This window comes from Gossypium hirsutum, chromosome A10 (assembly GCF_007990345.1).
Source record: "Gossypium hirsutum isolate 1008001.06 chromosome A10, Gossypium_hirsutum_v2.1, whole genome shotgun sequence".
Taxonomy (NCBI): domain Eukaryota; kingdom Viridiplantae; phylum Streptophyta; class Magnoliopsida; order Malvales; family Malvaceae; genus Gossypium; species Gossypium hirsutum.
This window is the reverse complement of record NC_053433.1, coordinates 723,448-737,797: the sequence shown is the minus strand read 5'-3', so window position 1 is coordinate 737,797 and position 14,350 is coordinate 723,448. Positions and strand designations below refer to the sequence as shown.

Genomic DNA, 14,350 nt, shown 5'->3' with positions numbered 1-14,350 from the left:
TCTCAAATGTATGAAAAATACAGGGCTTAAAGCACATTTTTCTCCTTGGAAAGGAGCGAATCAAAACGACAAAAGACACAAGCGATACGGCACTGGTAAAAGGCTAGAGAGACAGCAGAAGCCAAGAATCTTTCTTTTTTCCCTCGGAGGCGGAGCAGAGATCAGAATAAGATCCAGCGATGGCGGAAGATCTGGTTCTCGACACGGCGATCAGAGATTGGGTGCTGATACCCCTCTCGGTAGTGATGGTCCTCATTGGCGTCCTCCGCTACTTCGTCTCCAAGCTTATGCGCTCCTTTCAATTTCCCGATCTTAAGATAGTCAAAGAAGGGCACGTCTCTCCCAACTTTTTCTTTTCTTTTTTTTTTTTAATTCGAACACTAATAAGTCTCAGATTCACATATTCTCGAGTTTTTTACTTTCAGGCAAGTAATCGTTAGGGCTCGGAATCTACGAGGTGCTGCAAATTTTATCCCTCCCAAGTCTTTTCGTTCTCGTAGGGTTTATTTCAGCAATGAGGTATGCTTTTTCATCTTATTTTAGAACTTATGTTGCCAAAGCTTATGCTAGTGATTGTTAATTTCTGAAATTTGAGTTTATTTCTTCGTTTTTAAAGCTTTGTTGAACTGTTTGTGGATAATTCATTAAGAATCACTAGTTTTAATCAAGCTTCGATCAGTTTAGTTTCTTTTCTAGAAGCAAATTGAAATTAATCAAGAAGATGTGAATTACAGCAAATTTAAAGCTTAATGGAGTGTTAGTTGGGTCTAATTGATGAAAATAATTCAATTATCATTTATGTATATATTTGTCTCAGAAATGGAGAAAATTAAAGTATAGCATGTTGTAATCAGGCTTCAGTCAGTTTAGCTTTTTCAGAAACCAATTTGCAATTAATCAAGAAGCTGTGGCAGCTGTATTAAGCTTAATGGAGTTCTAAAAATCGGGTTAAATTTGATGAAAATAATCCTTTATGTATATGTTTATCTCAGAAAAGGAGAAAATTAATGGAATTTATATTTGACTTTGTAGGAAAATGGATTACTGTTTGTCCCCAAGGGCCAGGCTCAGAATGCACAAGCACAAATGTTCTCTGACCCTAACATGGCTATGGACATGATGAAGAAAAACCTTTCTATGATTATACCTCAGGTATTTTAATGGTGCATAGACCTTTAGTGTTCACATTCTTTGGTTTGTTTGCTCATGTTTTAGAACTGACTGTTTTGTGTAAACTTTTGTTACTTTCAGACTCTCACTTTTGCCTGGGTCAACTTTTTCTTCTCTGGATTTGTTGCAGGTTTGGTTCTTTACTACTGTTTTACTTCCATGATTTCTGAGTATGTCCTTTTAATGCTTAATTCGAGATTGAGTTTATATTTTCATTTACAGAATTGTTTTCATGCATTTGATGTTCTGAATTTGCCAAAATTAGCCCTTTCCGATTAATTGGATCTATTCTAATTTTTACTCTTTATGACATGGTGATGACACAATTTTTTGTTGTACGGGAATCAAAATTTTGACATAATCGATCATGTTATGCACTATTTGTAAACGGTAACATGAATCCTCTTCTATTTTTCTCTGTGTTCCTTTCTTGCAGCCAAAATACCCTTCCCATTAACCCAGAGGTTCAGATCAATGTTGCAGAATGGAATTGACCTTAGCACAGTTGATGTGAGCTATGTTAGTAGCCGCTCATGGTATTGATTTTTATGAGCTCTTCTATTGTTTAGAGACCTTAGCTTAATACTACAATTTATTCACAAATTCTTTCATTTCCAGGTATTTTCTCAATTTGTTTGGTTTGAGGGGTTTATTTAGTCTGATTTTGGGAGAGGAAAATGGTTAGTATCGGATCATGAACTTCCTGTTACATTTTATTTCATATTTTGTACTGCCCTTTCTTTGGTTATTGGAGTCATCATCTATCTGTAGGGTTTCATCTGTAACTTGTGATTTCTTTTGGCAGCAATGGATGATACACAGCGAATGATGCAGATGGGTGGGTTTGGCTTTGATCCATCAAAGGTATTTTAGTCAATCTGTTCTCTATTGAGTGTTGCTAGCTGAAGAGAGTTTTGCAAGTTTCAGATGTCTAATTTAATTTCACGTGGTCTTATATTCCTCTTCAACCTGTGCTTTCTCTTTTTAGTGGAGATCGTTAAGTGGCATGTGTGGCCGGTTGTTTGTTTATGGTTTTCTATTGGTTGCAATGTTAGTTTGTCAATTAGAAAATCGTTCAGATGGGGAAATGAGCATTCAATTCCTACAATGATAGACCAACACTGCCACTGGCAGCACCACTAGTTTTTCTATTGACCATGCAATCTGCCAAAGTCATATCTAAGTGTATTAGTCTATTATTTCTTTGCGAACTCGTGTATCTTTTTCTTTTTTAGATCTTTATTAGTTAAGGGTTTAGGTTTTCTCCTTCTTTTAGAAACCTCCCATGCTTTTGGCTTCATGATATTCATCTGTTGAGAATCCTTGGGGTTTCCTCACTGTTTGCTGTAGGGTCAAATCGATAACAAAATGATAAGAATTGTGTGGAACTTTTTAGGCTTTGCTTGGTAGAGTGAAAAGAAAATTAGAAACATGAAAAATTGAAAGATGAATTTTTTTTTTCTTTCTATTGGTGTGCTTGGAATGAAAGATGAAATTTGCTGGTGGAGTTGATAAACAAGAGGGAATTTTTATTTTTATTTTAAAAAATGCATAATTTTGAACTAACTTACATATCTCTCTCATCTTTTCTTTTCAATTTGGAATGATTTGTTTTTATGCATTAAGGTGAAAAATGATCATCTCCCTTATTTTCTTTCTTACCAAGCGCGCTATCCATTAGATTTTCTGTAGTAATAGTATCATACAAGGCATTGCCTTTTTAAATGGTTGCTATATATATATATAAATGGAACTACTTTTGCTTGTTTCTCAACTTATTACAAGCAAAGGTTCATTTGTGAGCTAACTATGTTAATTTCTTAATCTAGCATTTTTCCAAACTAATCCTTCTATTTTCTTCATTCATGGCAGAGCCTTAGTGCTGAAAAAGATGGTCTTGACATAGTCCAATACGATTGGGCACTCCCTAAATTCGAGCATCGGGCCGAAGCAGTACTAAAAAAACTCGTCAGCTGAACATCGGGACCATATAAACAGCTACTGGTAGAAGTTTTCGTCTTACAAGCTGGTCCATATTCCAGTTCTAGAGAAGCAAAGTGGAAAATTCCACCCTTCCAATTTTTTTAGACTCTTGTTAATTTTATGTCGAATCTAAATAATCTTTATTTAAATTTTGATTGTTCTCTTCAAAATTTGGTTCAATTTCAATTCAAACCTAAGATAACGATATTTTTGATATCGTCTGAACGAGTATATTCATCATATTTTGTATTTAAATTCATTCGAGCCTACAATTTTTAAGTGCATGCTAAATTTTAATAGATTAAATTAATTCATTAAACTATTAGTAAATTTTATGATGTGGTTAAAATTGTTGTTGTATGGTTTTCTATATTCACATTATTTGCACCAATTGAAAGTTATTTTATCTCTTCTTTTCTATAGTTCAGCTTTTCTCACAAACAACTTTGAATGTTATGAATTTGCAAACTAAAATTCAAATATATTTCTTCTTCGATCTCTAGTGCTGACCATGAGATCAATTTGGCTGATCAATTGGATCTAAAGTATGTTCTTCTATTCATTAATGGATATTGATTCACTGTACAAATCATTGAATCATTGCTTGGAACTCACTAATCGAAATTAAAAAAAAAACTTAATAACCTAATGAGTTAAATAAAAACTTCTGAATAGTTTGATAAACTTAAATGAAAACTTTTGAAACGTTCAATGACCATTTTGTATCTTTTTAAAATTGAACAACAAAAACGTAAATTTACTAATAATTTAATAACCTTAAATGTAATTTACCCTATATATAATACATATTTTAATCTATCTTTAATCTCAAACTCTTAACAAACATATTCATCTTATTTTATATATACGTATGAACATATATCATATTATATATATAGATATTTTTTTGAACATTAATCCTATTAAAGGTTCTAATGATATCTGTTCTTTTTTTTATACAATACTTAGAATTACTTATAGTCCCTCTCCAACCCTTAAATAGGAGAATAATGCACTTTAGCGTACTTGAACTCATGTCCTCTTATACTAACAACAATACCAATACCTATCGAATTAATACTCAATCGTCCATCATATTATATACTTTAAATTCACTTAACTGTACAACTTTTAAGACTTTGCGGTAACATTGATGGCAACCAAGTTAGCAGCCAGACACCATACAAATAGTTAATAATATGGATATTAAAAAGAGGCAAATTTTTTTATTGAATATGTCAAAGAAATTCAACCTAATCTAAATCCACTACTCCACATTGCATGAAAGTGAGAGGTTATTTTATCTTTCAGTATTGCAAAACCTTGCTTATCATATCCTACATATAATCTTTGTGTTCCTTAATAAATATATATATCGAATTAGACATTGGAATTAAATATTCTTAATTATACTTGCGTACAAAGTACATTAATCATCAGAATACGGTGGAGGACTCGATTGAACAAACCACAGCAAAACAAATAGCAAAACCTACATCACATGAAAGCTATATATATAATATTCATACTACAGAAGCAAAGATATGATGGGGATGCGAAAAATGGACATCACCAAGTCATTGCTTGCTATACCCAACATAATCTTATCCAAATTAATATTTTATTCATAAATGAAGAAACAGTATTTACAACTAGATATATGGTAGGGTGCCAAATTTCCAAACATCCTTAATTTTAGATGTGGTGTTCTCTAATTCTTTAGTTAAAAAGATTTCTCTTATTTTCTTTTTTGGCTGAGTCTTTGATTATATGAGAAAGAATTATATGAAATGGTGATACCATATCAAAGTATATCACTTTCATTTAAATTATGTTACTGACTAAAATTATATGAAAAGTCAATTGAATTATCTGACCTTTTTTTTACACAATATTTAAAACTATCTATAGTCTCTCCCCAACTCATAAATAGGAGGATAATGCGCTTCAGCGCATTCAAACTCACGTTCTCTTATATTGGCAACAGTGCTCATGCCAATCAAGTTAAGACTCAACATGCGTGATAATAACAAAGTTTAAACCTTGATTTTTGGGATGCCAACAAATAACTTATCCATTGATCCCTTATGTTGTTGGCTAATATGTGTATATATATATATATATGTATTCACACACGTTTAATTGGTAAAAGTACCATAGCTGCCCTTAAATTAGGAGCATTATTGCATTTTGGCCAATCTATTAAAAAAATGTTTAAATTAACCTTTGTATTTTAAATAAAAGGGCAATTAAAAGTGTGTAAGTATATATATATATACCTCTAATTGGTAAAAGTACCATAGATACCTTTAGAGTAGGAGTAGGATTGCATTTTGACCAATCTATTAAAAAAATGTTCAAATTAGTTATTATACATTATATCAAAGAGCAATTAAAGGTGTTTGAATATATATATATACACCTTTAATTGGTAAAAGTACCATGGATGCCCTTAGATTAGGAGTAAGATTGTATTTTACCCCATTTACTTAAAAAATAGGCAGATATGTCCATTTGCATTAGATTAAAAAACAAATTAATTATTTTGTTAAAAATTTAATCTATTTTTACTATTAAAAACTGTTTCTTACAAGTCAGAATGAGGTACAGATGCCATGCCATATGAAACTGTTGATTATTTTATTAGTGCCGCTAATTTTTAATAATAGAAATAAATAAATTTCTTAACAAAAAAACTAATTTACTCATCGATTTAATATACATCGACTATTTTATATTTTACCAATTAATTTGTTGGTGTTGAGCCGCTAAGGGTTCATGTAGGAAGCTTCATTAGCTTCTAGGTATCTTCACAGGTGAGCCTGTACCACGTAGCAACAACTTCTTTTCTTGTTAGATGCTGTCCCCAATGCTTTGGAAGTGTGTTGTGTTCCTCATTTGCATAACACGTCGAATTTTGCTCCCAAAAACATGTAACTGAAAATCGACACTTGCGCAATACACACACAATATGAGTTTCATGTCCTAAAACGGCAAAAATATGTTCGTACCTGTCTTGGGCTCTCCACTTCATTTTATCCTCTTTTGCTTATAATGTTTTTTTATATTTTTTTTATAATCACATTTTTTTGATCCATTTTATTATTTGAAAATAAATTTGTTTGGGTAGGATAGTAGGTATGAATAAGGGTTTTTAAATGAACGGTTCGATTAATACCCGAATCAAATTATTATTAATTGAATTATTTAAAATGTAAAAATTTTTAACCGTTAGTTGAATTAAAATATTTCAGTTAATTCGACCGGTTAACTGAAATTTATATATTTTTGTCTTTTGATTAAAATAAGTATAAAACATATAAAAAATACATTACTAATGTTCATTTTTTTCTATTTAATAGTTCAAAAATTTTAAATGTAGGTAGAAACAACAAATAATACATTAGAAACACTACATGAGTCTTGAAAGTTAACATCTGAACACTCCATAAGTCTTGAAGACAACAAATATTTCGGTTAATTGGTTAATTGAGTTAATTACCCAATTTCGAACCGAATTAACCGATAACTAAAATTCTAAAAAATCATTAACTGACTTTCAACTGATTAACCGAATTAGATCGATTCGGTCTGTTAATTCAATTTTAATTGAACTGTAAACACCCCTAAGAAGGATAGGTAGTTGCGTGATCTCTCTAAAAATGACAAATTACTTATACAATCCTTTTAGTTTAAAAACTATATAAATTAATATAATAATAAAATTACACTTTAATCTTTTAAATATTTTATTCATCTTTTACCTTAAAACATTTTACAGACTTCACTCCTAAATAATAATTTTTTAATAATTTACAATAATAAAATAATGCTCGAATAATAAACGTAACTAATACAACTCATATCCTCGACTTAACATTTATCAACTAACACTTCTCTCTATCATTTATCATCTTTCAAAATTTTTACTATTTTTAAATTATAATATTCAATCATTGTAGGAAGGATTTAATCAACAATAATCAAGAAAGTTCATCTTCAACTATTGCTTTAGTCTCTAAAGTGAATTCTAGAATATATACACGTGGTTTTTTATTTGGCCTATCATCCTACACTTTTCCCAAAAATGTCTGATACCCAAATCTTAATCATGATCTTAATCCCTCTAGTATACTAAAAGTTAAAAAAAATTAAACTCTTTACTTTTATTTTACATAATTTGATTAATCTAGTACATGAAAACTTCGGCCACATGATCCAAGTGGATGGAAGGGAAGCACTGGTCTTGGTCCCTCTGGAAATGAAACATTTTTTTATCTAGTTTCTTTAATTTTTAAAAAACCACAAATTAATATAATGGTAAAATTATATTTTAGTCTCTGAAATTTTTTTTATTTGTTTCTAGCCCCTTAAAATAAAATATGCTTAAGTATTATGAAATTTACATGCGGATCAAATTCTTAAAGTTAACTTTTTAAAGAGAATTATCAATTTGTACCTATCAATGACATTACAAAAGAAAAATAATCAAATTATATTAAATTAAAGTATTAAATTTTAAAATTTAGCATAACTGAGGACTAAAATCACAAATTAAACCATCTTAATTTCATATCCATGTTAATTGTCCTTAACTTCCATAAACCTCCGTGGCTTCAAATATAAGAACAAGCAATTCGTCTCAGCCAGTCAGCCTCCCTTTCCCCATTGTTGAGCTAATAATCCATCTTTGACACCTTTTTTAAAGCAGAAATGGCATACGATGATACCAAAACCCCACTTCTCCCCGTCAACGATCGAAACCAACCGTCGTCACCACCGCCGCCGCCACCACCCTTTTCACCTAAATCCATGGCTACACTTAAAAATTTCTACATCCTGTTAGGTCCCCTTTTGTGTGCCGTAATCTGCCTTTGTGTCACCTTCGATGGCCCGACGACTAGCCGGAACATGTTAGCCGTGACGGCGTGGGTGTTCGCTTGGTGGCTCACCGAGGCTGTGCCGATGCCGATGACCTCCATAGCACCTCTCTTTTTGTTTCCGCTTTTCGGAATTGCCTCCGCCGATGGTGTTGCTCGGTCTTACATGGACGACGTCGTTACACTGCTTCTGGGTAGCTTCATGCTTGTTCTTGCTGTTGAACGGTACAACGTTCATAGAAGATTGGCCTTAAATGTAAGTTACTTTTTTCAATACATACGAAAAAAATGGTTATTGTGATCTTGGTCCTTTAACTATGCTTAAATTTGGGTAGTTTATTTTGTATAATTTGGTCCTTATGTTTACAGCATCCTTAATTAGTATAAATAGTTACATATTAAATCCAGCAGTAAGAAACTTTGGGCCTTTTGGATGGAAAAAACATTGTTGGCCCTAAAAATGAAAAAAAAAATTAATACCCTCATAAATAATAAAATTATAAGTTAATATAATGAATTTGCATTTTAGTCCCTGAAAAGAATCTATTTAATCCTTTATGTTTATATTTTAAGCTCAATTTGTTCACTGTTTTGATCAAAACTCATTGAAAACCGTGTCTAACATGTTGGAATTAGTGAAACTCGGGTTACCTTCAAATATAATGAAGGGACTAAAATCACAATTTGACCAAAAGCAAGAATCTTTTTACATATTTATAACTAAAGCTTCAGCTTTGGGACTCGAAGTATATATATAGAGCATGAGCATGGTGGTGGCGTTGAAAATTGCAGATAACTTTGCGGTTCTGCGGTGAGCCAGTGAACCCACCTTTCCTCTTACTTGGCATCTGCGCCACCACAGCCTTCGTCAGCATGTGGATGCACAACGTCGCCTGCGCCGTGATGATGATGCCCGTCGCCACTGGGATCCTACAACGCCTCCCCGTGAATCCCACCGACGGGTCCGCCAGGGCCGCCACCCCTATCAACAACTTCTGTAGGGCTGTGGTTCTTGGGGTCACGTACGCCGCTCCGATAGGGGGAATGAGCACCTTGACGGGGACAGGTGTCAACCTTATATTGGCTGCCATTTGGAAGAGCACCTTCCCGGAAGCAAAGCCTATCAGTTTCAACACGTGGTTCCTTTTCGGTTTCCCTTTGGCTTTGCTAATATTCTTGGCTTTGTGGGTCATACTTTGTTTGTTGTATTTGTCTAAAGGGTCTAGTAGGGCCTTAGCTGCTTACTTGGACAAAGCTCACCTCAAGAGAGAACTTGACATTTTGGGTAAGGACCTCGTGATTCTTTTTTACTTTTCTGGGTTAATTTCATTGCATGTCCCTCAATCAATATAAAAGTATCATGGAACACTTGCACTAGGAGTTAAATTATATTTTTTACTAAAAAATAAGTAAATTGGTCTTTATATATTGGATCAAAAAGTAAATTGGTCTTTTTGTAAAAAATTCATTCATTTCTACTGTTAAAATTTAGTCTCTATACGTTAGTATGATATACACATAGCATGTCACATTTCACTGTCTGACTATTTCATTAGACATACCAATTTTTAACAATACAAAATAAAAAAAATTAGTCCTCTATTATAATTTGCCCTTTTAAATAAATAAACAATTTTATTTTTAAACAATAAAATGAGTCATTTAAGCAAGCTCGGCTAAGTTTGAGATAATTTTTTTTTAGAATCAGGTCCCAACTCAACTCATGAGCACTGATACCGATTATGTTGGTTTTATGCTTTTGGTATTAATTGTACTTTAAAATATCTTAATTGAAATTTCGTTATATATCAATACCATATCTTTCCTTCCACTTAATAATTATATTGGACATTAAATATTAGTTTAAATTTTACATGGACCATATTTAAAATATGTGGGGTCAAATTATAAATATGTGTGTGCTTATTGTATGAACGGTTTTAATATGTTTTGCTAAACAAAAAATAGCCCTTAGATCTAATTTGTTCATTTGACAGGTACACACATATTTATAATTTAATCCATGTATTTTAAATATACTCCACGTCAAATTTGAATCGATTGACAACTAAAACGATAAATAGGACTTGATGAATATAATATTGATACTTTTAGGATACAATTAAAGTGTCTGACCAATTCAAAATTTGAAAATAAATATATATATATATTTCAATCTAATCCAAGATTTTTGGTGTGATCTCTGAGCAGGTCCAATGGCTTTTGCTGAGAAGATGGTTTTGGCTGTCTTTGGGGTTGGTCCTTACATTTTTTTCTTCTTAATTTTCTCTAATTATTGCGGTTATTTTTTATTATTAATTAATTTTTTTAGTCACTAAATTAACAAAGGTAAAATGCAGACGACGATAGCTTTGTGGATGACCAGAAGCATAACAGAAGACATTCCAGGATGGGGAGCTCTCTTTCATGGCCGCGCAGGCGATGGAACTGTCAGTGTGAGTAATAAAAATATTAGGTCAAATTATAGTTTTGGTCCCTTTTTTATGCTGAACTTTTTTATTAATCTTTACACTTTAGTTTGGTGTATTTTGCTTCTTTATTTTTTAATCTCATTATTTAATTCAATTAGTAAGTTAACTATTTCAATTAAAATAATAACAATTATTTTTTTAAAGAAACACCGTTTCTAACATAGATTTTTTGGACATAATGATAAATTTAGTTCCTAATTTTTACTCCTTTTATTAGTTTGGCCCTAATTATTATTTCTTAGATCACTTTGATCATCAATTTTTAAATTTTAATCGATTTACTTTTTTGAAAGGAAAAGTTAGTTGAATTATTAAAATTTTAATGTTACTGACGTAGCAGCCCTATGTACTTCATTAGTGAGCTGGATAATTTTTTAAAATTTTCCAATATTTTTTATAATTTTTATGTAAACGTGGACTCCACACTAGTTGCCATTAAAAACTATGGTGCAATAATCTTTTCTATAAAAAAATTTATTTTGACCGAATTTTATGTTGAAGGCTAAAGTAATAAAAAAAAACTTAGGGACAATATAATAAAATAAATAAATATTAGGAGGTAAATATATCATTATATTATTTTTTATTTTGGATGATTGCTTGTAGAAAGAAATCAATTTTAGTACTTTAACCATAATAATTAACGACGTTAACTATTTTGAACTAAATAATGATATTATAGAACTAGAGAACAAATTATGCCAAATTATTAGAACACATAGACTAAATTCCAGATGTGAATATAGTAGAGGGACCAAAACCTTAATTTTAACCGAAACTTTATAAATCAAAATTGGTGTGATAAGAAATATTGTTTAGTGAATATAATCTTTTTAAACCATGCACGCAGGTAATGGTGGCTACCCTTTTGTTCATCCTCCCGAACGGGAAGCAAAAAGGTGAGAAACTGATGGACTGGAATGAATGCAAGAAACTACCATGGAACATAATTTTGTTACTTGGTGCTGGTTTCGCCATCGCCGACGGCATGCAATCTAGCGGACTCGCCGACATATTATCCAAAGCCTTAGATTTCTTGGAACAAGTCCCGTATATCGCTATCGCCCTCGTCGTGTGTCTAATTAGTGCTATAATCACTGAGTTCATAACATCGAACGATGCGGCCGCAACACTCTTGGTTCCACTTTTAAGCCAAATGGCAAGGACTGCGAATGTTCACCCGCTGGCGCTTATGGTTCCGGGAGCCATCGGGTCACAATTGGCTTTTATGCTTCCCACCGGGACTCCGCCGAATATTGTCGGGTTTACGACGGGGCATATCGATATCATGGATATGATGAAGACGGGGTTGTTGCTTAAGATTGTTGGTACCGCAATTGTATCCTTGCTAATGCCTACGCTTGGTAAAGTGCTATGTCTTCCTTTGTTATTAATCCAATTTTTTGAGTTTGATTAACATAAAAGTTTATATTATAGTTTTGGTCCTTCTATTATTTTCAAAATTGAGATTTAATTCCTAGTTTTAGGCGACAGGAGTTGCTCAAGGATTTAACTTGGGATTTAGTCAACCAGTTCTAGGCCTGCCCAAAATTTTTGAAATAAACTCATTAGGCTCTTAACTTTTTTTCTAAAAATTTTAATTAGGCTCCTCAATTCTTTTTGAAAAATTCAATTAAGCTTCCTCAATTTTTTTTGAAATTCTCATTAAACCAATTTTTTTTTTGAAATTCTCATTAAACCCCTTACAATTTTTGAAATTTTTTATAAATCCTCCAAAAATTAATGCCAATATCTGCATTGGTTGACACCAGTAACTATTTTTGTTAAAATATTAATATGATTTTTCTTTAAAACATCCCTTCAAAAGAAAAAAAAAACTTTCATGTTAACACAATGGAAGGGATGATTTTTTTTTAAAAAAATATACCCATTAGCATTTTATTCAACATATTTAACTATCATGACTAGCACAAATATAATAAAATAGAAGAATAGGATTATCTTAAATTTAAGTCTAAAAGTTAAATCTTGAATTTGACATAATAAAAGGATCAAAATAAAAATTCTACCATAACAAAGAACAAGTCAGTTATTATTTATTTTTTCTTTGGCAGGTGCTTATGTTTTTGTAACAAAAGGACTTCAATAGCTGCAAAAAAATGCAAGGGAAAGTGTGATTGATATACGGTATTGTTTGTTAGCTTAATATAGCGACATTCGATTCATTGAGACAAAACTGAAGAAGCTACGTTTATTGGCCTCGCTTTGGCTGAATATGCGGCAACAAAGAGGCACCGAGAATCTTAAAAATCTATTGTACTTCCCCCGAGGCGAAGCTAAGCCGAAGCTTACCCTCTTCGTTTCGGCCCTTAGATTATTAATAACTATTGTTTCGGAAAAAAATTAAATGAATAAAAAATTAATATTTTTATTTAATGAAAAAATATTTTTAATAATAAGTAGGTAAGAGTTATTTATTATTTAATGGAGAATATTTTTAATTTTATTTATTTTAATATTATATTATCTTATAAAACTTTTACATTTAAAATTTGATTTTTTTTGGTTTAAAATAAGATTAAATATTTACAAAAATAACGATAAAATGTAGAATTTTATATTTTATAATTTAAAATCTATATTTACCAAATAATCTAATTATATTTCATAATTAATTTTAAGTAATATATATTAAACAATTTTATAATTTAAATTTAATATTTAATTTTTCACCACTTACTTTTTAGCAATTAATATTTTAATTTATCAAACATAACTAAGTGTGATTTTTCGACCCAATCTTTGGGTTAATTATTTTTTAGTTAAATTATTAAGTAACGTTAGAGGTTATAATATGTTTGAAGTTTATTTAATTTTTCGTATATATTGAAATTAATCATCATAATTTTAGTTTTTTTTAAAAATTTAATTTTTCTATTTTTTTCATTTTAAAATTTTAGGTTTAGTTGTTAAAATCGTTAAATATTTTTGTTAAATTTATTTATGTGACATTTTAATGGTGTAAAGGAATTTAAAATTCATATCAATTTTTTTTAAAAAATAGATACAATAGGCATATTGCAATTTGAGTCCTCTTACTATTTAGTATTATAATTTAATTTTTTTTCCGCATAAAATTTTTAAGTTTGGCCCCAACAATTTATATTCTTATATTAGCCCTCGTTCGAAATTTCTTGGCTTTGTCCTTACGTGCCATGTGACTCACGGTTTAAAAATAATTTTTTTAAAAAAATATGATTTCAAACTTTTTTTTCATAGTCGTTTGCTTCTTTATTATTTTGCCAAGAGCGACTGTGCTAACCTCTGAGTTGGCTACTTCTTGTCTTTTTCTCCCTCTCTCTTACCAACCTTCTTTTTTTTTCCTCATTTACTTTATGTGATTTCTCCCTTTTCAGTGTGTAGATCTTTTTTGTGTGTGCCTTTGTTGTTTTCACAAGTCATGATAAGCAAATGACGATGTCTGTCATCTCTAAAACTCCACCGACCACTAGCGGTTTCTCTTGAGCAGTGGGTAGGTTTTCGCCGATTTCTTGATTTGTTTCTATGTTGAGAATATTTCAGAATAATAAATGATTTCATGAGTCTGTTTGGACTCGTGTTATCTTGAGTTTTATATATTTTTTTGTTTGATTTCCATTGCTTAATAAGTTTTCGTTTTTAGAAGTTTTTGTCTGCTATTGTAGTTTAGTTTTGTTTATGCATGTAGTCTTGCTTTTGCAAATAATTTTAGAGATGATTTTGTTGTTGTCCTCCCCTGTTTGGTGGATGCTCAGTTCTTTTGTCAATTTTGCCCGCCCGCCACCTTTGACCATCCAAGGTTGATTTCCTTCTCGTGATAGTTGC

At 31.2% G+C, this 14,350-nt stretch overlaps 2 protein-coding genes across 2 annotated transcripts; both read left to right on the top strand.

Annotated features, from left to right (window-relative positions):
* The first annotated feature begins 62 nt into the window (after nucleotides 1-62).
* LOC107925214 (ER membrane protein complex subunit 3) lies at nucleotides 63-3,367 on the top strand. Its single transcript, XM_016855850.2, has 8 exons — nucleotides 63-331; nucleotides 426-519; nucleotides 1,033-1,152; nucleotides 1,252-1,300; nucleotides 1,607-1,706; nucleotides 1,789-1,850; nucleotides 1,976-2,034; nucleotides 3,043-3,367. Exons 1-8 carry the CDS (start codon nucleotides 180-182, stop codon nucleotides 3,145-3,147), a joined length of 741 nt encoding a protein of 246 aa, XP_016711339.1. The 5' UTR covers nucleotides 63-179; the 3' UTR covers nucleotides 3,148-3,367.
* A 4,420-nt stretch (nucleotides 3,368-7,787) lies between these two features.
* Nucleotides 7,788-12,922, top strand: LOC107925169 (tonoplast dicarboxylate transporter). The gene is made up of 6 exons (XM_016855766.2): nucleotides 7,788-8,289; nucleotides 8,826-9,318; nucleotides 10,245-10,288; nucleotides 10,394-10,489; nucleotides 11,376-11,889; nucleotides 12,601-12,922. Exons 1-6 carry the CDS (start codon nucleotides 7,867-7,869, stop codon nucleotides 12,633-12,635), a joined length of 1,605 nt encoding a protein of 534 aa, XP_016711255.1. The 5' UTR covers nucleotides 7,788-7,866; the 3' UTR covers nucleotides 12,636-12,922.
* Nucleotides 12,923-14,350: the final 1,428 nt, after the last annotated feature.